The 25,770-nt window shown below is 40.8% G+C and overlaps 2 protein-coding genes across 3 annotated transcripts in view; both read left to right on the forward strand.

Annotated features, from left to right (window-relative positions):
* LOC124379852 (low choriolytic enzyme-like) overlaps positions 1-6,347 on the forward strand; it is an 81,024-nt gene extending 74,677 nt beyond the window's left edge. Inside the window, exons 2-9 of one of the 2 annotated variants that reach the window (XM_046840436.1) lie at positions 4,000-4,089; positions 4,211-4,241; positions 4,340-4,405; positions 4,827-4,979; positions 5,066-5,183; positions 5,282-5,460; positions 5,749-5,830; positions 5,903-6,347. In XM_046840436.1, coding sequence (XP_046696392.1) covers positions 4,024-4,089; positions 4,211-4,241; positions 4,340-4,405; positions 4,827-4,979; positions 5,066-5,183; positions 5,282-5,460; positions 5,749-5,830; positions 5,903-6,029 — 822 coding nt within the window. In that variant the 5' untranslated portion in view covers positions 4,000-4,023 and the 3' untranslated portion in view covers positions 6,030-6,347. Of the gene's footprint in view, positions 1-3,910; positions 4,090-4,210; positions 4,242-4,339; positions 4,406-4,826; positions 4,980-5,065; positions 5,184-5,281; positions 5,461-5,748; positions 5,831-5,902 lie in introns of those variants that run through there. The other variant, XM_046840434.1, reaches the window with a different exon arrangement.
* A 3,395-nt stretch (positions 6,348-9,742) lies between these two features.
* Positions 9,743-25,062, forward strand: LOC124380174 (ADP-ribosyl cyclase/cyclic ADP-ribose hydrolase 1-like). The gene is made up of 8 exons (XM_046840996.1): positions 9,743-10,194; positions 21,539-21,668; positions 22,233-22,368; positions 22,512-22,594; positions 23,327-23,400; positions 24,328-24,414; positions 24,550-24,633; positions 24,713-25,062. Exons 1-8 carry the CDS (start codon positions 9,995-9,997, stop codon positions 24,777-24,779), a joined length of 861 nt encoding a protein of 286 aa, XP_046696952.1. The 5' UTR covers positions 9,743-9,994; the 3' UTR covers positions 24,780-25,062.
* The last annotated feature ends 708 nt before the right edge of the window (positions 25,063-25,770 follow it).

Genomic DNA, 25,770 nt, shown 5'->3' on the forward strand with positions numbered 1-25,770 from the left:
GAGTTAAAGGAGCGTTTCGAAAAACATGACATAAAAACAGCCTTTGCGGAGTTAATGTTCTGCCCATCTTACAGAGTGTTCCCACCAGGGTTCTATAGAGTGGTGCCAAAACCAAATCCCAAGATCCTTGAATTGAGTTTGAAAACTTGAAAACCAGCAGCAGTGAAACTTTGAAGCATCAGCAGATGGGTTATGGATGACCTGAAGGTCACCACATGGTTAGAGAATCTCAATAATTGGACAAGGATGAGTTTTAAGCCAGCAAAATCAGGGATCTTTGTGCTCAAAATGGGGAAAGTGGTGGACAAGTTCCATTTCAGTTTGTTGAATGGAGCCAACATTCCATCCATCACCAAACAGCCAGTTAAGAGCCTTGGTAAGCTTTTTGATTGGAGCCTGCAAACCTCCACCTCTGGATTAAAAGCAAGACACCTTCCTGTCCCCTGATGATGTGTCCCAGTGCATCTGCATGATGTATTTTACAACTTACAGTAGTAAATATGAAGATAAATGAGATCTTTGCCCAAACATAGCACATGGAACTCATTTAATGCATGATACATGAAATTCATTTAATCCTCACATGCATGAAGTGGAACGATATAAAATAAGTACCGCATCTTGATGTATGATTACGGCATTAAAGTTCACGATTGTCAAGTTGCTGAAAACATAAAAAAAATATATAAAATATTTCAAATATAAGTTGTGAAGTTGCTGAGAAGATGAACTGATACAAACGGGACAAAAAATATCTATTATGAGTAAATTTAAAGGTGAGAAGTGAAATCTGTGTGGATGTGTGCAGGTTTATTTTAGATACTTTTGATTCTTACTCATCTCTCATTGACTGTTTTTGTTAAAAAATTAGATTTTTGTGTTGAATGTGGAGAAAAGTTCAAAGTGAATCAGTTTTATATGTAATATTTAACATGCTCCTATTTTTCCTCTTGATGTAGTTTTCATTCAGGATTTTTTTTTCTTTTTTTTTTCTTTTTTTTGGTTGATTTCTGATAGTCACACACTTTCTGCATTTTTCTATAATTGATATCTTCTTGAATTCTTTTCTCTGATATCTTCTTGACTTTTTCATCACACCTCTTTTAGTCTATGACTATAAGCAAATTAATTAAATGCGTTTAGGAATTAAGGAACAACGAGAGCAGAGCCTTTTGGATCAATTGCATTTAAATGTTTTCTATGCTGAAGTTCCATTTTGTTTTAGTGTATAATGTTTGAGTATTGATTACATTGTCCCCAAAAAAAAAACTTCCTTAGAAGGTGTTAGCATGAGACCAGGTTTCTCAACCCCATGTTACAGTAAATAATTGAAAGTTGGCCACCACTTACAGGCAAACGTTAACACAACTAATCTTGCACAATGTGACCACAATAAAAAATGTTTTATAAAACAATTCTGGAACACGTTTTTTTGATGCTTTATAATGTATTTACTCCACATAGTGTGAATACTCTGTGAATCTATTCCGGTCATTATGGCACTAAAATACAATTATTCATGTATCCTAACATGGACAGTCCAAAACTGCAGATACTGTCGCATGATAATCAAATGGTTTTTCAGGCATGTACACACACTTGGAAGAAACCCACTGGCTAAAGGAAGTGAATTCACACTTTAATACGGGTCGAGAGATTCTGCATTTTATTGCATTTTATTGGTGACACCACAAACATTTTACTGTCACCAGATTTTCCTGATTCCTGCTTCATTGCACCTTCATGTACTTCATGACCTTATGATGTGATAAAAAGATTCAAATACAGATACAAAGAATTATAAAAAGTGAATCGAAATCATATTTGTCGTGAAATGAAATTTAATTTCACTGTGCACAAAAACAACAAACACAAAAAGCCTCCTGTCCTGCTGAGAGAAAAAATATATTTTCTGTCTCACAGAATTACAGTCATAAATAGGTTATAAAATTTGAATCAAACACTCGCTTAAACTATTGGACTATTGAGCATTCATGGTTACGTGCTCTCCATCACCCCAAACTATTACAGCCCAGGACACCACATTTACAGTAAAAAAGCCCATAAAATGAGAAATCTTACCAGTCTCAGAAATTCCATCATCATAAACAAAGATTAATAAGAATGGCAGTAAAACTTCAGAGTTACATTTCCTGCAAATGTCTCCTGCATAGGAATCACAGGATTAGGCCTGTTTCTCTTATAAACCCCACAGTTATGGAACAACCTTCCAATCAGTGTTCGGGACTCAGACACAGTCTCAGTGTTCAAGTCGAGGCTGAACACATATTTATTTAGTGGAGTGTTTAGTCAGTAGGTGTTTGTGAGGTAAAGGAGCAGATCTGGAGGGATCATGGATATGGAGTGTTTGGTGAACTGAGATATTTGGATGCTGTCGTCTCCTCACTCTCACACGTTCACTCAGGTTTGTTGATGGTGGTGTGGTGGGTCGTCTCTTATCCCAGAGATCCTCATGTCTGTGTTTCCTTCTGCTGCTACAGTGAGTCTTGTTCCTACTTTTACCCTGATCACTGTACAGTGTCTTTACCTATAATAAGGAGACTTAATAATCCAGATCCTTCTCTCTCTCTCTCTCTCTCTCTCTCTCTCTCTCTCTCTCTCTCTCTCTCTCTGTCACCCCTCTTCTCTCTCTCTCTCTCTCTCTCTCTCTCTCTCTCTCTCTCTCTCTCTCTCTCTCTCTCTCTCTCTGTCACCTCTCTCTCTCTCTCTCTCTCTCTCTCTCTCTCTCTCTCTCTCTCTCTCTCTCTCTCTCTCTCTCTCTGTCACCCCTCTCTCTCTCTCTCTCTCTCTCTCTCTCTCTCTCTCTCTCTCTCTCTCTCTCTCTCTCTGTCACCCCTTTTCTCCCTCTGTCTCTCTGTCTCTGTCTCTCTCTCTCTCTCTCTCTCTCTCTCTCTCTCTCTCTCTCTCTCTCTCTCTCAATAAACATGCCTCGGGGTTCCAGTGATCACTGTTGCTGCTCCTCTCTTCTCCACGGATCTGCACACTCCATGTCCTGGTCTGCCTCTGGATGATGACGACTGGAGGCGACTCTGTGCAGCTGGAGATGTTTATAATCTACAGCCTTGAGATCCATGATTTCAAGTTCAAGTTCAAGTTCAAGTAGCTTTTATTGTCATTTCAACCATATATAGCTGATGCAGTACACAGTGAGATGAAACAACGTTCCTCCAGAACCCCGGTGCTATAAAACAACATAAAACAACAATCACAGAAACAGAAAAACACAGGGCCAAGAACTAGTGGAAAAAATCCTCGCCACATAAAGTGCATGTGTGCAACTGGTGCAAACACTGCAAAAAGACAACACAAGACAGTGCAGGACAATACACAATACACAAAATAGCTCCACCAGTAAACCTGTCCTAACGAGATATGGTGCACAGTAGCAGAGAAATGTAAACAGAATTGTGCAATTCAACAATAACAATAGGTACTGAATAATTTGTATGTGAAGTGTATGATGTGTGTTGAGTCTGGTTTGTGCAGATCAGTCACACAGTGTGTGTGTGTGTGTGTGTGTGTGTGTGTGTGTGTGTGTGTGTGTGTGTGTGTGTGTGTGTGTGTGTGTGTGTGTGTGTGTGAGAGTGTGTGTGTGTGTGTGCGTGTGTGTGTGTGTGTGTGTGTGTGTGTGTGTGTGTGTGTGTGTGTGTGAGAGTTCAGTTCAGTTGTTTAAATGAACATTTTGAGGATTTGGACTGTAGTTAATATCCACAGTCTGCTACACAGACTCAGGACTACAGTTTGCATCTGATCTCCATCACTGCACCTCAACATCGTTTATCTGTAATAGATGGACAGATAAGGATGAGGTTCCCTCTTGTCTGGTTCCTCTCAAGGTTTTCTAAATACCAAGAAAAACATGTTTTGGACTTTGCGAAAGATTTTCTAGAAAGAGAAGCTGATTTCTGTTAAAGGGAAGTGAGAAACATCTAGTAGAGTATTTAAGATGTTCTTCTACTCCACATTCTCCACTCTCAGTGCTGATACACTGAGACTTTCATCATGTACCTGATACAAGGCATCGTCCTGCTCCTGCTCAGCGTCAGTGTTCAGAGTCGTTCCATTAGGGTGAGTTACAGAAATATTAACCACATTAAAGACATTATGAGTAATAAAAAAAATACAATCTAAAAATGTCAATATGAAGTATATAAATATGTTCTTAATAAAAATGTCATCTCACAAATAGGCATTTGGTAATGTGACCTCTGAGGAGATTGGTAAGATTCACAATTTTAATGATTTTATCTGTTTTGTTAACATGTTTCATCTTTGCTGATTTTACCTTTTAATAATACTCATGTTAATTCCATTTCAGTTAACAGCAATGCCTGTCGGTACGACTCCGTTTCTGCCATAATCGAAAGAGCCAACGAGAATGTTGGTGAGAGAGAAACACATTCAACACAAAACCTCATTAGAATGTATTCATACTTACTGTAACTCAGCATATATATTTGTGCATATGCATAATAAATGTAAATAAAAGCCCTTATGTGCCCTACTAAAAATGAAGGCTCCTGATTGTGGAGTTAAATATTGTTAATATTATTTTATAACCATATATAATTTGTTGGGTTTGAATGAATATAAATTCAACTATCAACATTAGCATTTTATTGGAGGAAATTAACACAAATGTGTATTATTTCTGGGGTTTTTTTGGTGTTTAAGTTGGCATTCACTTACAAGTTAGAAGTTGTATGTTTAATAGATCTAATGCTCTGGTTTTTGGTTATATTAAAGATAAATAAACTAATAAAATGAATAAAAATGCATACACTAAGTTATGCTCTACTGAACAGGAAAGTTAAATGGTGATTTCACCATCATGCATGGTGACATAATGGTGTACACTGGACTCCAGAATGCAGCTCCATGTACTTCTCGTGGCTGCAAGTGGCCCAGGAGCCGAGATGGGAATGTTTATGTGCCTTACGTCATTTCCAATGAGTATTGTGAGTATCACGTTTACCTGGATTTAAAGGAAGATGTGTCGGAAATCCATTGGCTTTCTTTTGACACGATTCTCTCATCCTGACAGCTTCCTCTGAAAGAAGCGTTATCCAGCGTGGACTGGACTCTTTCCAAAAGTCCACCTGTATCCGATTCATACCTCGTACCAATGAGGAGCAATACATTGATATCATCTCAGGAAGTGGGTATGCCTACAATTCTTTTCTTGTTCTTAAATCTATTCCATTCCGTCCTGTTCTCGTGTAATAAAAGCTGTTATGAGCATTTTTTCTTTGCTGTGCAGGTGCTTCTCTTCAGTGGGTCGGAGGCCTGAAAAGCAGATTTTGTCCCTAAAGAAAAAAACCTGTATTCATTATCACACGGTCCAACATGAGCTTCTCCATGCTCTTGGCTTTAAGCATGAGCAGAGCCGTAGTGATCGTGACAAACACGTCAAAATCCTTTTCCAAAATGTCAAGCCTGGTGAGCAAAGCAGGAAATTCATTCCCTCAAAAAGCACTTTTTTATATCTGAAACTCTCATGTAGATTTTATTATAATTGTTTTTATTTTTAAGGCATATTGTATATAAAAATATTGAGTCTTGTTAAAAGGGTTGAACACGAATGCTGGTAATCACAATGCTTTATGGTGTGATAGAATTACATGGCATTTTTATAATATTATTTATAACTTTTCTGATGAACTTGCTCACACAAAAGAAGAAGATATTGCAGTCAAAAGTGTAATTGTGTGATTCATATATTTACAGAAAAAGTGAGAAATTTTGATATAGAAGACACCAACAATTTAAACACTCCATATGACTACAATTCTGTCATGCACTATTCAAGGTAATTTATTTATTTTTATTATTATATATTTAAGTGCACAATTATAAATGCATATATACTTTGTTGGTCCAGGTGTGCTTTTTCCAGCGACAACAAACCGACCATCATCCCCATACCTGACAATAATGTTTCTGTTGGAGGTGCCCCTGAGATGAGCCCCAACGACATTCTACGTGTTAACAGGCTCTACTGCACTTAAACCAAGCATTTTCAACATCATCAATGTTTCATTTCTTTCTCAATTTTTTTTGATCATTTTGCTTATAGTTACTACTAACTTTGATGTCATTTTCATTTTTCACATGCACTGATAAAAAGCTATTAAACTGCATGCAAAAAATCAATGTCTGGATTCGTAGTGTGATAACGTGTGAGCTGTAAACATAAATGCTGCGTGACTCCTGTGCGTAAAGGGTTCAGTGGCTGCTGGGAAATTTAGTCTTAGTCCATAATCCTGACAGAGCAACTCCTCTAATATCCCATACGGATTGTCCTGGGAAGTCAAAAAAAAAAAAGATATTCTCCATTCATGGGAGTGACCACCAATGTGAAGCTCAAGAGACCAAAGGGGGGCAGCATCCTCCAAGAGGTTAAAGTGACACTTGCAAAACAAGTGGACACCAATGGCAAGGTTAGGCTTTGCTGCCCTGATGCTCTCGGTGGTGCAAAAGTCTCTGGTTCATATGTTACTGCAAAAAACTACAGAAAGTGACAATAATTATCTAAAGTAAATGAATATCTCTTGTGATCAACAAAATCTGCTGTCCTGACTCATTTGGAGTAATGTACGTATCTCTTATCTACCTGATTACAGGTGTGACCACATTGATGGGCTTTTTATTATGTACTCAACACTCTTTCCTTATATTTCTATACAAGACTAGTGTGTGTATGATGAGTCATGATATAGATGAAGATCAAGCACTTTGCCTCAGCGTCAGTTTACACAAGCAGTCAGAGCATTTGCTTTTATTTAGTATTGAATGGTAACGTCGTCCCATTAGCAAAACATTACAGCTTATATCCCGGGACTGGCACGTGCATGATAGCAACAATACTTTAGAGTTCCAGGGACCGATTTCTGTGACTGTTTACTTAGCAAACATAAGATATTCCTTTATACCCAACACTTGGACTGTTTTGTGTTTTTGATACACTGCACTTTAATCTAACAGTCAACAAGTCCAGTGATAACAATAAATGTAATGTTGTATACAATTATCTTGTGTTTAATAAAATCATTGAGTAATGTACAGATTCCTTACATCAGATTACTGATCACCCTGCACATATTTACCGATCAGCCTGCACACTGCATTTCTCACAAAGACATATATACACTAAGGGGTTACACTAAATCGCTTACAAAATTACATCGGCATTCAGGTACAGGCATTAAGCTGGTTTAAATCCTACCTGTCCGATCGTTACCATTTCGTAGATTTACATGGAGAGCTATCCAGGCTAATGCAAGTAAATTATGGCGTGCCGCAAGGTTCAGTTCTAGGACCCCTGCTCTTCACAATATACATGCTTCCCTTAGGAAATATTATTAGAAGGCATGGAATTAGCTTCCATTGTTATGCTGATGATACTGAGCTATATATCTCATCTAAACCAGGCGATACAGCTCAATTAACCCAGATAACTGAGTGTGTTAAGGAAATAAGAGATTGGATGACCCATAACTTTCTACTTTTAAATTCTGATAAGACAGAGATTTTGCTCATTGGCCCAAAAGCTAGTATACAGAAGCTCCAGCATCTCAACCTGCGTTTAGACGGATGTTCTGTAACCACTAGTTCAACGGTAAAAGACCTGGGAGTTATTTTAGAGCAACTTGTCTTTCAAATATCATATCAACCAAGTTACAAAAACAGCCTTCTTTCACCTTAGAAATATTTCTAAGATAAGAAACATGTTGTCCATATCTGATGCAGAGAAGCTCGTCCATATAAAATATGATCACATAACCCCGATCTTATCGTCCCTACATTGGCTTCCTGTTAAGTTTCGAATAGACTACAAACTATTACTCCTCACTTATAAAGCACTAAATGGTTTGGCTCCCATGTATCTCTCCAGTCTTTTAACACACTACAATTCGCCACGCTCCCTGAGATCTCAAAACTCTCTGGGCTTCTAGTAGTTCCTAGAATAGCAAAGTCCACTAAAGGTGGTAGAACATTCTCACATTTATCTCCTAAACTCTGGAATAGTCTTCCTGACAATGTTCGGGGCTCAGACACACTCTCCCAGTTTAAGTGTAGATTAAAAACATATCTTTTTAGCAAAACCTACACATAACACACATCGCATATCATAACCTTGTGCTTCCAGAACATCTGATCACATGCACATTATCAACTTGTGCTGTTAATATCATGAACAGCAGCTACGCTAATTCCTCTCCACTGCTTCTCTTTCTCTCCCCATCCCGAGACACCCTGAGGTTTGGCCAGCTCCAGTCACCTCCCACCTCGTGATGATTACGGAGCTTTGAAGAAGTAGATGCCGAACTCACAAACATCCCGAACCATCTAGAGACGTACCAGTGCCATTTGGATCCCGCTACATGTGTGGAGTTTGACATTGGACCTCCTGGAGTGTTTAAAGGCTCTGGCATGGAGAAGCTGATGCTGGATCTGTGGTGATCACAAATGCTGAGCTCATAAAACTCGGAGCTACTAACCATATAGACTGTATAAGACTGCAGAAAGAACATCACTTATAATCTTATACTCCAGTAATCATGTTAGTTCTCACTCTCCAGTGTTCTGTATTGTTGAAAGATTTATGATCAAACTCTTGATGTCACCCAAATGAGGATGGGTTCCCCTTTTGAGTCTGGTTCCTCTCAAGGTTTCTTCCTCATAACATCTAAGGGAGTTTTTCCTTGCCACAGTCGCCACGGCTGCTCATCAGGGATAAACACACACCATTCACCTTCACTGTTGATTTCTGTAAAGCTGCTTTGAGACAATGTCTGTTGTGAAAAGCGCAATACAAATAAACTTGACTTGACTTGACTAAATACAGACACAAACTGCTTTGAACATGACTAGTTTTATTAAAGCTTCATGTACATACCCAGGTGTTTTCTTTTCAAACGTTGATCATTAACTGTCTCTTTAACACAAAAGTCTTTTGTTTAGAGAGACAGCTTACCCAGACTGCTAACCCAAGGTCAGCACCCAGAGGCTTTTCCAAACACATTCCTGTGAGGTTTCCTTGTAGAAATATTTCACCGGCTTGATATATTATTAAAGGGGAAAGAAATGACACATTACTATTTAAAAGAAGCCATAAATATTCTTTATTGTGTAATAATTTTATCTACATTGATGACTGAATTTCAGGTGATGTGATGGGGTACTTTAGAAGACAGTTGTGTCTAACAGGTGACAGCACTGATATTGTATTCCAGTCCATAACAAAACACTGTGATTAGTGTGAATGCGTTCAGGTGGTCCTAAAGATGAGATTCAGAATTGTGTTTACTGTCATGCATCTGAATAAGGTGCTAAATAAAAATATTATTATTATTATTATTATTATTATTATTATTATTATTATTGCATTTCCCTAAAACATTTCATCAGTATATATATTTTATTCTGTAGTATTTAATCTTATTATAGATGTTATTTTAATGTGTTTTCATGGACATGCTCTGGTTTCTCCTCTATGATCTATCCAGAGATATTTACACTGTGGGTTGAGGAATTGCAGGAATTGCAGGGGGTTTGTGTGGGAGAAATTAATAACACCGAGAGACCTGCTTCACACATTTTGCTCTTGAGTTTCGCATTGTGCAGTAAAAAGAGAAGGAAAAAGAGTCAGAAATCAGTCTTTTCCCCCTAATGAGAACAGCAGATGTGCTATTCATCCCGGCTGTGCAGATGTTTTGTTGTTAGCTCGGCGCTTTGGGGGGTTGGGGGGCTCTATCACATCTGTCTCGGTAAACGTGAAGTGTTTGAGTTCTCAGAGATTTCACAACACCAAGAGGCGGAGCTCAGGAGGAAATCTAATCCTTCTGCTGTAGGACATTGCGACAAACTGGCGAAGCCCCAGAAAAAGTCCAGGGTGCGGAACTTCTCACTTCTCTCTTGAGCTTTAGTGGATCTCTGCAGCTCCTGGAGTTCAGATACAGTTTAAGTGAAAATGGAAAGTGAAAAGGTTAAACGGCATTCGGGCAGAAACCGAAGGAAATGGTGTCTAATAGGATTCGCTGTGCTCCTAATTGTGGTTGTGGTCATCGCGATTATTTGCGGAGTAACTGCACAAAACAAATTGCACAGTTTCAGGAAAGTCGTGATGGAAAGGTGTGAAGAATACCTGCAGAAAAACAGTCACGTGACCAGGTAAGCTGAAGAGCTGTGTGGACTTTGGACACATGATAAAAGTAGTTTAACTTTTTTATTGCAGTGTTTAAAGTAAAAAATAATTTATTCAGAATTATTAGAAATATATATATAAATTAGAAATATGCCCCCCGGGTGGGCTTTGTTTTCTCTAGTTATTCTGCTTGTACCGCAGAATCTTGTTAAGATGTTTTTTTTTTCAGATGTTTTATTTGAAGATATTCAAGTTTTTGTACTTAAAAAGCACCTGTTTATTTATTTAATTTTCTGTTATCTTCTATAATCAAAGTATCAGAAAATCTCGTTTAGTATCAGTAAAAGTTTGTTTATTGTTTTTTCAGTAATAAAATCGAGGTGGACCGAAATGCGAGTTTTTTTTTACTTTTATTTTAAATAGAAATGTAAAAGGTTTACTTCAAGTTTACCAGGAATAAAAAAAAAAATAGATGATGTGTTTGGTTTGGTCGCAGACATGTTCCTCATGCTGACTCATTATTATGTTTGCATTAGATTCCAAGAACTCATTAAGAGTTATTATGCAAGTCTTATTTCATTATAAAAGGTCAGAACGTATCTTAGATTTTTCAGGTTTAACAGTAAATAATGGACCCGGTACAGATGTTTACACCAGAAGGGTTGATTGGAATATTTTATAAACTGGTTAGTTGTGTTAAACTGGTTTATTTTTTAGAAAGAAAAAAAAAAACTGGATAAGTGTTGGACATGTTCCAGAGGTTTGAGAAAAACAGTTTTGATGCACTTTCGTGAATGAATTCTTCCAAGCTTGACCCAATGATGGAGATCTTTAGGCAGATGCTCCCATTATGTCCTTTACTCAGGTTTGATTTTCCTGAAAATGAATGTAATTGACAACCCAAATGAATGAAAATAACAGGTGCATGTGGAGAACATTGTCTGCACCATTGCCTCTGTTGTGCAAATTAGTTAAGTTTATTATGCAAATAAAAAAAAATAGAGGAGGTTCTGATGGACTGTTGCCACTTCACACAACAGTACAGTTAAAAAGTCTAAACCATGAAGCTTTGTTTTGTCTAAATGCTCCACCGGTGGAAAAAGAAGTCCATTAACATGCTAAAGGGCTGTTGTGAAACTGGGAGTTGCTCCAAGAGGCTACAAAGACTGACATCAACCTCTGCATAAGTTCTTTTGTCAGCTACATCAATAAGTTCACTGATAAGAGCAAAAGCATTTTCAAATGTGTTTCAACTTGTATAAATTTGTTCATCTCAAACTGACAGAATGCACTTTTCATTCAGCTACGGTGAGCCACTGGCTTACAGGTTTTGTCTACCAGAAAGCTTTGAGGAATGCCAAGAGGAACTTTAGAGACAGTGTGGAATCTCATCACTAGAGCTCTGGTATCCAGTGAATGTAGAGTGTTCTGTGTGCCATTATAGCCCACAGTGCATTCAGAAAGTGTTCACATCTTTTCACTCTTATTCACAATCTGTTGTTTCAGCTTTATGTGTTCAGTATAATTATTTATCGTTTATAAATCAAATTTGTGATCATTATAAACATATTCATATCATTAACAACTGAAACATCACACTGACAGAAGTATTCACACTATTTGCTGAAATTGATCTTAGGTGCATCTCATTTCTTTGGATCAGATTCCAGATGTTGTTTGCTTGCAAATTCAGCTGATTGAGCATGATCTGAAACAGCACACACCTGACTACATAAGATCTATTTCATATTTTAGAATGCAGATAAGAGCAAATATTGTAGGTTCTCAAGAGCACAATGGCCCCATAATTCTCACATTAGAAGAAGGTTGGGAAAACCAGGAGTGTTTACCTGGACAAACTGATCAATTAGGGGAGAAGGGCTTTGGTGTGAGGTGACCAAGAACCTGATGATCAGTCTGGTTGAGCTCCAGAAAGTTAATGTATGGAGATGGGAGAAACTTGCAGAAGTTCATCCTTCACTGGTGTGGGCTTTTGGCAGAGTAACCAGATAGAAGCTTTTCTTCAGTCTATGACAGGTTGGATTTATTGTTTTGGCTGATTGCTTTTATTTTCTTCATACTGAGTTAGAATCTGAATGTGACCAAACTTAGTGTGTCAACATTATTGTGAAACACTTGTGAAACAGGGTGAGATGTTGATCTGAAGGTTGGAAGCTGCTCTGAATAAGTGCATCGGCTAAATGCAAAAAAATGTAAATGTTATATAACAGACAGTCATCTGTGGCTTATTAGATGTTAAATCTGGTGAAAAATGTTGACTTTGACACAGGAGGCATATATACGCATTCTCTTGCAATTAAAAATATAAAATGTAATACATGTTTTTTTAATTCACACGTCTGTATACACACTTAAACATGTAAACACAGACAGTATGATAACTCCTCATTTACACATTCATGCATTCATAAATTTCAAGATTTAAGAGTTCATTTTTATATCTACAGGAAACACTCTGTTACACCATCCAATAAATGATCATTCTGTGAGTCTCCGGGACACAATAAAGACTAAGTGAAAGAAAAATAGACATAAATTACAAATGTACAAAGTTACTGTAGTGTAAATACTAGACACAGAAGTGTGTGATATAAACATGAAGACATGTAAGTCTTGTGAAATTATTCATACATACAATTACAGTGAATTACAAATAATATGATGAACATGATGTTTTAGAGGGAGAGCAAAGCGTCGTATTAATGTGATATAATATAGTATAATATAGTTTAATGTAGTGAAGTAGTAACAGTGTCAGGAATCCGCCTGCCACGCCTCCTTCAGAGGCTCCCAAGCACGCAGCGCAAATCGCACACAGCTGAAGCACATTATCCTCTCATTTCCTGCCACCATATAAACCACTCACTCACCCACATTCCGGGTCCGTTATTAGACGTTCATGCGTGGTTGTGCAGGTTCATGCTGAGTATTCGCTTATGTGCTTCTCCCGCTGCGTGCCTTCTTCGCCCGGACTCCTCGCTCACTCCACGGCCGCGTTTGGCTTCCCCAGCGCACCTCGGACTACCGACGCTTCCCCGTCGATTCCCTCCGTGCCGCGCTTCCTCTGTAACGCACCGTGGGTAATATAATTGAACTGCCGTTTGCCGGATTGTCCCGAACTGCACGGGTGTTTTGTGTTGGCTGTGCCTTGGTTCTAATAAAGTTTCTGTTTGCCGTTACTCCGGCTTCCACCTCCGTGCCACGCCTAACAGAATAACGGACCCCTGAATAGGAATATCGGACAAAAAAAAAAAAGGAAAAAAAAAAAAAGAAAAAGAAGGAGAAAAAGGAAAAGGACATGATCGGGTTAACGCCGTGGTCCCGGCGCGAGCCGTGTCTCGGAGGTCGGGTTCGTTCAGCCGCGGTCAAGCGGCAGTCAAGCTCCGCCCGGAAAACCCGGAAGCTCGCAGCCGCCGGGCACGCCGGCAGCGCCACGCCCCTTCAGGACGCCACAGGACTCGGCTCGCTTCCCCGGCAACAGAGCCGAATGGAGGGATTTTTTAAGCAGCGTGGATCGATATGTGGAGTTAAACCCAGCCAGTTATCCCACCGAAGAGGCGAAAATCACCCTCCACATGTCTCTTCTACCCGAGGAATCTCTCTCCCTTGCCAGAGAGCTGTGGAGCACGATGGCGGGCGTTCAGCTCCTGCACCCAGTTCCTCCAGCTTCTCACCAGGGAACTCGGGATAACCACAGCTGATCTCCATCTCCTCTCCCCGCTGCTGAGAACGCTGCCTCATCAGAGCTTCCAGGAGGTTACCACGCTGCTTCAGGCCCTCCAGGTCAGCTCTGCTCCGAAGGTCCTCAAGGGATCTCCGCCGTGCTCCAGGAGATCCAGGCTGGCTCTGTTTCATTCCAGGACCTCCAGGAGCTCTCCGCTCTGCTCCAGAACCTTCCGTGGGTCCAGCTCCGCTCCTGTGTCCCGAGGAGAGCTCCGCTCCGCCCCCAGGACCTCCGTGACTGCTTGGCTCCTTCCCAAGACCTCCATGAATGCTCGGCTCCGGCCCCAAGACCTCCGTGAGTGCTCGGCTCTATACCTGGACCTCCAGGAGGGCTTTGCTGGCCCCAGGTCTCCAAGGAGAGCCCAGCTCCGCTCCAGGTCTCCAAGGAGAGCCCAGCTCCGCTCCAGGTCTCCAAGGAGAGCCCAGCTCCGCTCCAGGTCTCCAAGGAGAGCCTGCTCCACTCCAGGTCTCCAAGACAGCTCCGCTCCGCCCAGGTCTCCAAGAGAGCTCCGCCCGCCCAGGTCTCCAAGAGAGCTCCGCTCCGCCCAGGTCTCCGAAGAGAGCTCCGCCTCCGCCCCTGAGCGACCCCGTGAGCTCCGCTCCGTCCCTGAGCGACCCCGTGAGCTCCTCTCCGTCCCTGAGCGACCCCGTGAGCTCCTCTCTGTCCCTGAGCGACCCCGTGAGCTCCTCTCCGTCCCTGAGCGACCCCGTGAGCTCCTCTCCGTCCCTGAGCGACCCCGTGAGCTCGGTCCCGCTCCAGAGAGTCCCCGAGAGCTCGGTCCCGCTCCAGAGAGTCCCCGAGAGCTCCGCCTCACCCAAGGGACCCCCAGAGCTCTCAACTCACCTCCAAGACTGCGAAGGAAGTCGTCCTGCTGCCCCGGCTCCACCGGCGACGGTTCGCCCCACTGTCTCCTGAGGCGATGCCATCTCTCGCTCCCCAGAGCTCTCCACTCCACTCCAAGACTGCGAAAGGGAAGTCGTCCTGCTGCCCCGGCTCCACCAAGACGACGGTTTGCCCCACAGTCTCTCTGAGGGTGATGCCATCTCGCTCCCCAGAGCTCTCAACTCCGCTCCGAGACTGCGAAAGGGAAGTCGTCCCGTTGCCCCCGGGCTCCACCGAAGACGACGGTTTGCCCCACAGTCTCTCTGAGGGTGATGCCATCTCTCGTTCCCCAGAGCTCTCAACTCCGCTCCGAGACTGCGAAAGGGACGTCGAGCCGCTGCCCCGGACTACATCCGAAGGCGACAGCTCGCCCCACAGTCTCCCAAGAAGTGACGGCTCGCCCCACGAGCACTCAGTAGGCGAAACAACGTCACAGACCGTCTCTCTTCCCAAGGGATTCCCAGAGCTCTCACCTCAGTTCCGGGACTGCGAAAGGGATGACGAACCGCTGCTCCTGGCTTCATCCGAAGGCGACGGCTCGCCCCACAGTCTCTCACAAGGTGACGGCTCGCCTCGGGACCCCTCTCACGGTGACATCCTGTCTCCAAGCTCCCTGGACGAAGACAGGTCACTCCTGAGCTCCATGGAGGTTGACGTCGCACCGACGAATCCTGACGAGGTCACGACTCAATCGCTGTACTCGGTCAGGGACATCGCTCCATCTCCGGGCTCTGTCCAGAAGGTCGTCCAGCTGGTAAGCCCCGTCGAGAGCTCTGCCCTGCTTCCAGTAGTCACCGAGGTTGTCTCTCCACTCCAGGTCCCCGTGGATGATGAGGTCCCGTTCCTGTCCTTCCTGGGGAACGCCGATCCGTTCCAAGTTGCTGCCAGGGACGTCAGGCCGTGTCGGGTCTCCAGGGCTACCGCCTCTCAGCTCCAGACCACCGCAGGGGAGGTCGCTCAGCAGCCGGGTTTCGCTGAGGGCATGGCTCGCCTCCTGTCTCCGCCGAGGGCGCTGCCCGCCCGGGTCTCCGCAGGGGTCGCCTCCGCCTCCTGTCTCCGCCGAGGCGCTGCCCGCCCGGGTCTCCGCAGGGGTCGCCTCTCCGCCGCCTGTCTCCGCCCAGGACGCCGCTCCGCCCGGGTCTCCGCAGGGGTCGCTTTCCGCCTCCTGTCTCTCGCCGAGGACGCCGCCCGCCCGGGTCTCCGCAGGGGTCGCCTCTCCGCCTCCTGTCTCCGCTGAGGACGCCGCCCGCCCGGGTCTCGCAGGGGTCGCCTCTCCGCCTCCTGTCTCTGCCGAGGCGCTGCCCGCCCGGGTCTCCGCAGGGGTCGTCTCTCCGCCTCCTGTCTCCGCCAAGGACGTCGTTACCCCCGTGTCTCCAGGGGTTTCGTCGCGCTGCCTGCAGCCTTCGCGGAGGGCACCGCTCTGCTCCAGGTCGCCGTGGTGGATGTCTCTCCGCCCCGGGTTTGCGCCGTGGACTTCACCCCGTTCCTGGCCTCCGTGTGGGGCTGTGTTCCATCCTGGCTCCGTGACGGTTCCGGCCGGGTCCCCTTCGACCCTGGAGGACTGGAGGGGCCCTCCTCCGAGTGCCCGGGCCCACCGGGCTGTTGGCGGCTTGGGGGCGTCTGGTGCTGCCCCTTTGGGGTGTCAGGAATCCGCCTGCCACGCCTCCTTCAGAGGCTGCCTTTGCCGCTGCGTGCTTGGGAGCGCACACAGCTGAAGCACATTATCCTCTCATTTCCTGCCACCATATAAACCACTCACTCACCCACATTCCGGGTCCGTTATTAGACGTTCATGCGTGGTTGTGCAGGTTCATGCTGAGTATTCGCTTATGTGCTTCTCCCGCTGCGTGCCTTCTTCGCCCGGACTCCTTGCTCACTCCACGGCCGCGTTTGGTTTCCCCAGCGCACCTCGGACTACCGACGCTTCCCCGTCGATTCCCTCCGTGCCGCGCTTCCTCCGTAACGCACCGTGGGTAATATAATTGAACTGCCGTTTGCCGGATTGTCCCGAACTGCACGGGTGTTTTGTGTTGGCTCTGCCTTGGTTCTAATAAAGTTTCTGTTTGCCGTTACTCCGGCTTCCGCCTCCGTGCCACGCCTAACAAACAGGACTATTATTCATTTGGTTCTTCAGTTTAGTGACATCTTCAATTTTACTGAATAACTTTAAGCTAGTGTTTAAATGTTCTACATTCTCCATTGTCCATGACCTACTGTATATTGCACGGATTTAAATGTCAAAATACCAATAGATTAAAAAGAAATCCCTTCCAGAACTGGTTTCCAGACCAGTGTACACATCACTTTTCTTTCTCATAAAAGAAATAATACTTAAAGAATTCTTGATCTTACTCAATATCAAACTTTTATTCCTGGTGACTCAGACCCTGAAAGTGTAGATTTAGAAACACATTTATTCAGCTAGAATGTTTAAGACCTACAAGACCAGATTTAACATTTAGTAGCTGTTTACATTTGATTTGCACCTGTGCATGACTGAAAGGCCTCACACAGGCTTCTGCAGGAGTTATTCAAGTGTGCAAGTGTTCACTCAGAGCATAGTTGAATAATTACTAGTTAAGCACTATTAATTAGACAGTTGAAAAAAATTTTCCTTCCAAGGAACAGTCTTTTATAACAATCATTAATAACTGAATACAACAGAAACACTTATTTCAAAGTAATGGAGAAAGTTTAACCCGTTTTCTTGGATGTGCTTTTAAAAAAAGTTCTGAAACTTTCGACAAAGTTGTTAAACTGGAAATGAAATCCTTTAAGCATTGGGTTGTTTATAATAGTTTTATCTGCAGTATGTATCTTCACCCATTTTGTAATTGCATGAGCAAACGGGACACGATTCATGACGTTCTGGTAATAATGCCGAAATTCTCTTTTCTCAGCACTCACATTATCACCATTCTTATCAAAGGTTTTATAATTATCACTCCACTGCACCACTGGAAATGATGGCAAGAGGTTTGAAATGAGCTCGTGCTGGTTCAAAACAATTCCCGACACTCCAGGGTCAACAACTCCTAGTTCCAAAATACCTTGTTTCCCTTGTATTATGCTATAGTATGTATAGTATCAACACTGATTTTGGTCAGGATCATTTGGTTGATTCATCATACAAAATTATCTTTAAAATATTTTACAATAGTCACTGTGACTCATCCACTACTTTTACTGCGTTTCCTTTTTAGCTTATTAACGCATAGTCTGTTTGTCCTTTATCGGGTTTAAAAGCTCAAAATTACCTGCATGTTGGTGAGGAAATGACCATTTTATTTTTGATGACCAAACCCTTTAAAGTCTTTAAATGTTGTTATGACTGCAATAGGTTTAAGGAAATGGTGTTATATTTTACTCCTAAAGAGCCGTTCTTCTGCAGCTCTAATAAAGAATTTAGAAAACATTCAACTTACACAAAAAGAAAAATAAGAGAAAGAAGCAAAACAGTACCATTGGTATTGCCTGCTCCTGATCCAAAACTAGTCTTTGCCTAAACAGAACAGCAAAACCCTGTAGGTCATGTGATTACATGTCTGATCCTCCATGTGTCTCAAACCCATACTGAGTGCACCAGGAGATCATTTAGATTCATTTGCACGGGTCTGCGGTAGGGACTATATATATATTTTCTAAAATAACAGCTTCTGTATCTACAATGTATAACCATGAAGTGGATCTGATTGAAGGTGTAGTGATTGGTGTACTAGAAGTTGAAGAAACCCCACCCACTGTTCTACAATAAAGTTGCTCTGGTGATTGAGGAAGAAGTGGAAATACACTTGAGTCACCACAGTCTTTAGAGTTTACACAAAATTAATGAAAAAAAAAACATATTGTAAGAGGAAGTCCAACTCAAGGTTTATTGTTTTTTTTGCATGCTGAGATGCTACAAGGCTCAGAATAAAGTGCTTTGAGTCTCTGAGCAGTTTTTTGAGCAGCAGTGGGGTGGTGTGGGAGAACTTGGGCAGGTTGAACACAAGTCTTACAGCTGCATTTTGGAACATTTGCATTGGGCGAAAATCGTTCAGAAGAAGACCTGCCAGCAGAGAGCTGCAGTAGTCCAGTCTCGAAATGACAAGAGACTGAACAAGCACCTGAACAGCCTGTGTGAACAGAAATAGTCGAATTCTTCTGATGTTGTCGAGAAGGAACCAACAAGAATGAGCCACATTAGCAACATGTGAGAAAAATGACAGTTAATTGTCCATGGTTACCCCGAGGGTGTGAGTGGTGGCTGAGGGGAAGTCATAAGAGAGTTATGTAGAGCTATTCTGATATCCTGACCTGGAGATCTACTGATCCATGCTCTGGACAAGGGCGTCTGCTAAATGCATAGCAGTGGTAATAAAACCCATGTGAGAATATGACTTCACCAAGAGGGTGGGTATAGCAGGGAAAAGGAGAGGACCAAGTACTGAGCCTTTTGGGGCACCAGTGTAGAGTCTGCGTGGGTTAGATGTCAACCCACATCATGATACCCGGTAGTCTTATGGTTGACCGTGTTGAATGCTGCTGACAGACAGTTGGTAAAAAAAAACAGTGTGTTCCAGAGTTTTAGAAAGAACTGAGAGAAGTGATACCGACCCGTCTGTAGTTGTTGATGTCCGATGGATCCAGAACAGGTTTATATAAGTTACTGTCAAATTCCTGGCAGCTTGAATCCAATTCATTATATAGTCTTTATTTTGTAAATCCTGAGACTGTTCTGCCAAAAAATCTCATGAGACTTAAAACATTCTTTATGCATTATGCTGCTGCTACATGACTGACTGCTTAGACAATGTAGTAATAAAATGGACAGCGAGGGCCTGCTACACTGTTTTCTTTCCTCAACTTATTTAAATGATTAATAAATGAAGGAATAAATAAATACATAAATAAATATCACCTTGTCTTTTTACTTGAAATTGCACTTTTGGTTGTTCTCTCTGTGTCACAGTTCTGTACATTCTAAAACTAAAATTAATATCAAACAAAATCAATAAATCATTTTTACAGCATGGGACTTAGCCGGGGGTCTGTGACCCCTAGGGGTCCGCTTTGGTACCACAGGGGGTCCGCAAATTATGTTAATGTTGAATCACAGCAAATTGAATATAATATTAAAAATATTTTAAAATATACTATAAATATTACATTAAAGTTCTAAATTAAATAAAATTAAAGCTGAAGTTCATGTAAATGTATAATTAACCACCTGATAGTAAAAGGAAAATGCATGAAACTGCAAATCTATTTGCCCCATGCCTCTGCCCCATGTCTCTATCTATTATCTGTCTTTGACCAGAAAAACTTTAAAGAGTCCTGCGTTAGAAGATAAAGAAACGTTTCTAACATTTATTTCTACGGACCACGAGGAACACATTTCCGATCAGAAACTTGAAACAGGGTCAGGCAGCAGTCTTGTGTTAACCACATCCACCTCTGTGCTGTAGCGTTAATATAATCTCCAGTCCAAATGTTCTGATGATTCAGCAACACCAAGGTTGTCACAGAGCACTCACTTTCAGAATTCGATTTGGTTCCAAACCAATAAAATAGTCAAACACTTCTCTCAAAGCATGTTATGTTTTTAGCCAAATTTGTGTTTTAGCGACTTCTGTTCTAGAGCCCTCGCATGAGTCTCTGATACATTGGGAGTTTATATAAGTGAATACAGTATGTACACTTGATCCACATTTCTCACCATAAAACAGATGAGATCTTTGCCCCTTGTTTTGGCAGAGTGTTGCATGCCTCAGTGATAAGCTCACCCTGCATGTGCTGACAACTGGGTAGTCATGGGCTGACCTTGAGGGTGAACTTTTGAGGTTCATGGTTTTGATTGACTATAAGCTTTGCTACAGGATTTGTCATTGTGCAGCCAAGGTTTTAGGGACTGGGGATTCCAGTGATGTAACAGCTGCTGTGAGAATGAATGCAGTTCTGAAGTTCCTGCTCTGTCGCTTTTTATCAGTTTGCTTTACAGATGTTCGATATTTGGGTTATTTTAATGAAGTGAATATTATTTGGAAATCTAAATTGTATTGAAAGAAACAATTGTTGAATTTTTTGTTTTGTTTTGTTTATCTTAATCCAAACATGAATATCAGAATCGGAATACTTTATTGATCCCTTTGGGAAATTGTTTGGTTGCAGTTGCTCACAGTAAAAGATTAAAGTAAAATTACAATTAAGAAAATATAAATAAATAAGCAAATTTACATATTAAAGTATGTGACGTAAAATTAAACGAACTCACCACAACACACGTGACCTCATTTACATGATTTTTTCTAAAGTAGTTAAAAAAGAAGGTTTTGGGCTCATGATGTTAATAATAATCAATCAATCATCCAATCAGTGTTTGAGTCATTAATATTATTCTATTAATAGATCAGTGTGCTGAGAGTCACATTCGAGTCTTTTCACATCAACTAAGTTGATTAAGTAAAGAGTCTTGTGACAACATTTATAGTTTAATAATACAATATATTATTATATTAGAATATTATGCATTATAATATGGTATAGTGCTTTTGGATACTTAAGTACATTTAAAGGCAAGAACATTTGTACTTTTACTTAAGTGAAAGTTTAAAGGAGCACTTTTACTTTTTCAGGAGTCACATTTCACCGTGTGTCTCTACTGTAACTCAACTACATGCTTTTCTGTATTTTGTCCACCACTGTAAATACAACTATACATTTCTCTTTGTGCAAATTGCCATTTTTTCTTTTTTGTTTTCAAGGAACAATGACTGCAAGATTATCTGGGCTGCTTTTGAGCAGGCCTACATTGGAAAAGATTCATGTGATGTTTCTCCTGAGGCGTATGATCCTTTAATACGTTCAGTCAAACAGGATGCTGTCTGTAATAGTGTAAGAATGCATTTTTTATTATTTTTTGCCATTTGACCGACAACCTCATCCAGAGTGACTTACAGTATCTCGTTTATGCAGCTAAGCACTTTGTGGTGCTGGAATTTGAATTTCTGTTCTAGGTGTTAACAGATAGTGGGATAATTGATTACAATACTACTGTGGTGAAGACCAAAGGCAGTAACTGAAACTGTTGAAAGGATGCTCGGTAGCTGCTGTGCACATAATGATAGGATGGTAGTAAAACAGAAGCTTGGGATGGGTATAGGACAGTTTTTAAGATTACAGCAGCAGTTTTTAGCAGATCTGCATTATCCAGGTGAAATCAGGGATTTAGGAATCTGGGGAAAACGAGTGATTTCTAATGTTGCATTAGTAACTCATTAAATATTTCTATCCACCTCTTTGACTATCTTAATAAGTGGCAGCTGAACAAGCTAGATATTTTACTGAACAAGCTAGGTCCACAATACAGTGATATTATATAATGATATTAATAAATAAGTCCTAATGTTTTCTAGTGGTAAACTCTATTTGCAAATATATCTACTGGTTTCTGTGCAGATGCTCTTCTGGAGCAAAACCAAACAGATGGCACATGCATTTACTGCCAAAAGAAATTGCCTGGCTACTCTAGAGGATACGTTGCTTGGATTTATGTTTGATGACCTGACCTGGTGCAGCAAAAACAAAAGCAAAGGTACAGCACATCAAATCATTCTTAAATGTATGGTTCGCATAGAAGTGCTAATCAGGTGAATGAATGGAAGGATGTTGTCATTATAATTAGATAAATTGAATTAAAATATGATATCTTAAATATTACATGTGCTCCATCACCAGAAACCTTCACAACCGGTTGTCCAGGTTGGTCAGATTGTCAAAACAACCCAGTTCGATCTTTCTGGCTGAAGGCTTCCATTAATGTAAGTATATCTCACTTCCACCTCGACATACATATAACAGTCCTATAACACTGTGCATATGAAAAGCACAGTAATAATTGACTCTCTTGTGCAACAAACAGGGAAAGAATGACATTTTTCAGCCTGTGGAGATTCTAGTAGCTGCACCAGATTGAAATGACAGATAACACAGTGGAATAGTGATCGGTTTTGTCTGAGCAACAACTGTTTCTTTGCACAGCTTGTAATCAATGGAGCTTTGTCTTTGTTCTCATTGAAATGCTTTACCCACACTGCACTTCTTCTCTTTGATTAAAAGTTGAGCTGTCCATGATCACACTTTTGCTAACCTTTAAATATGCATTTATTTTATAGCACTGGAATAAGTAATATATGAATAATTCATGGCCAGAAATCTGGCATTTGGAAACATTCAGAAAACCTTGTACTATAGATATATTCAAGATTCCTTAGTTGGAAATGCAGCATTTTCCAGAAATGTTTAAATCTACAGCTTACCAGAGACTTGCACTGTTATCCTTCATATACACACAACAATATGTAGTGTTGCTTCAGTTTTTGCGAATGATTATTAATTACCCACTTTAGAGGTGGTGCAGAAATCAGTGGAGTATCAGTGGAAATATTCCATCCATAAAAAAACACATTATATTATAATATTTACATTAGAAACATTACAGGTCTTATATTCATATGGAGAAACCCTGAGTAATTCCTTTATATTTTCACCAGTTTGCTGCCACTGCTTGTGGGAATGTGTCTGTGATGTTAAATGGATCCTTGGAAACCCCCTTCAGCAACTCAAGGTAACATATAGAAAAATATCAACATATTTTACGAAAGGTTTGTGTTCAATGAGAATTAATTCTCATTTTGTGAAACCGTAATGTTAAACCTAGTTGATCTCAGGCAAATAACTAATTGAATAAATTCTAAAAGGCCACAGAATTTTGAAACTGATATGTCAGATACGTCTTTAATCTACACTTAAACTGGGAGAGTGTGTCTGAGCCCCGAACACTGTCAGGAAGACTATTAACAAGTTTAGGAGCTAAATGTGAGAATGTTCTACCACCTTTAGTGGACTTTGCTCTTCTAGGAACTACTAGAAGTCCAGAGTTTTGAGATCTCAGGGAGCGTGACGGATTGTAGCATGTTAGAAGACTGGAGATACATGGAGATAAACCATTTAGTGTTTTATAAGTAAGTAGCAGTAGTTTGTAGAAACTTAACAGGAAGCCAGTGTAGGGACGAGAAGATTGGGGTTTTATGGTGATATTTTCTCCACCTTGTGAGAACTCTGACTGCTGCATTCTGGACAAACTGTAGCTTGTTTATTAATGATGCAGGACATCCACCTAGTAATGCATTACAGTAGTCCAGTCTGAAGGTCATGAACGCATGGACGAGCTTCTCTGCATCAGATATAAACAACATGTTTCTTATCTTAGCAATATTGCTAAGGTGGAAGAAGCTGTTTTTTGTAACTTGGTTGATATGATTTTTTAAAGACAATTTTCTCTAAAATAACTTCTAGGTCTTTTACTGTTTTAATTCCCAGAATTTAATAATAGAAAGTTCTATTAAGTTCTAAAGTTACATTCTTTTAATCCGTTGTGGCGACCCCTATTGAGAGAAGCCGAAAGAAAGATTTAATGGCATGTGCAAACGTTTGGGCAGCTTTCTTATAATCTTATAATAACACATCATTTGTTTTGTTTTCTTGAATAAAGTATATTTGGAAGTGTGGAAGTGAAGAATTTGGATCCTAATAAAGTAAAGGGTTTGACTGTACTGCTTGTCACCAAGGACACAGATGTGTAAGTAGACTGTAAATCTGTTAGTAAATGTGCAGATGTGTTCATAACACAAAACCTACTTTACTACCACATTACTGTCTATGACTAGATCATTCTAACATTATCTTAAAGAGATCTTGTGCTCTCTTTTAACAGGACCACATGCCGACATCCCTCATTTCAAAATCTACAAACCAGTTTGAATCCAAATTTTTCTTACAACTGCAGAGAAGTTCCTTAGTGAGTATAATATTGTGAGATTTTGTTTTGATGTTCGTTGTGTCTACTGTAAATGTTACAGTTTTGTTTTGGTGTCTAGTTCCAGAGTTGAAGGCTGTATTTCTGATCCAGAGATTCCGTGCCGCAGCTGCCTAAAAGAACGCTGAGACCCCGGCGCTCGTGTGTAATCTTCACTCTGTACATTTCCTGAATTGAAATAGTGAAACACCCAGTTTCTGTAGTACCTCGATTAATCGTGATTGCTGTAGATGTTATGTTGCTACTGTTTACTGACATAAAGACGAGACTACATTAAGACTGTGATTTAACTTTAAATTGTTTTGCGTTAGCAGGACATTTAGATTCTGTTAAACCTTGTGTAACAAATACTTACTTCAAGTTCATGTACATGTCAATTTTAAATAAACATTTTTTCTACCATTCATTTTATTCAATAGCTGCTTGTCACTTTTATTATATATATATATAAATCAGAGATCACCTAACTAGTGCCAATTATGAGAAGAGCTGAAAAAAAGGGAAAATGCCATTTTGAAAAATATGAGGTCACTAAATAGCTGTGTTGGGTACTGAACTCTTCTGTATAATACATTAGATTGTTTCTGACTGTACAAGTCCATATAGACTTTAATTTCAATATAATTTTTGCTATAATGCAACATTTAATTTCGGCCCTCAATCAAGTTAGATTTTTGGCCCTTCATAGAAAAAAGTTTGGGCATTTCTAATATAAATGATATGCAGAAGATCCAGAGATTTGTATGCCACTGGTGACTTCCACTGTGATCATTAACTGTTGCTAGGTTCCCTTTTATACTGCCGCTGCAGGGTGACTTATTGTTTACAGCTACAGTGAATTTGATCCAAAAAAGAGACAAGAATTAAAACCGGTTTCATGCAGTTTGCAAGATGGATCCCAGTTCTCTTTAATATCCATGTTAATGAAAAAATTAGACAACTTACAAATTAAAACATTCTCCTAAATAACTATCTAACACATGAATGGAATTATAATCATTTGTCCCATGAATTGCATTAAACTAACTACAAAAAAAAAAAAAACTCCAATTGCCAACATAAAATACTGCAGGTTTTATTAATCCTCCAAAAAGTGAACCAACATTTAAAAACAAGGTG

The sequence above is a fragment of the Silurus meridionalis genome, chromosome 26, assembly GCF_014805685.1.
Source record: "Silurus meridionalis isolate SWU-2019-XX chromosome 26, ASM1480568v1, whole genome shotgun sequence".
Taxonomy (NCBI): domain Eukaryota; kingdom Metazoa; phylum Chordata; class Actinopteri; order Siluriformes; family Siluridae; genus Silurus; species Silurus meridionalis.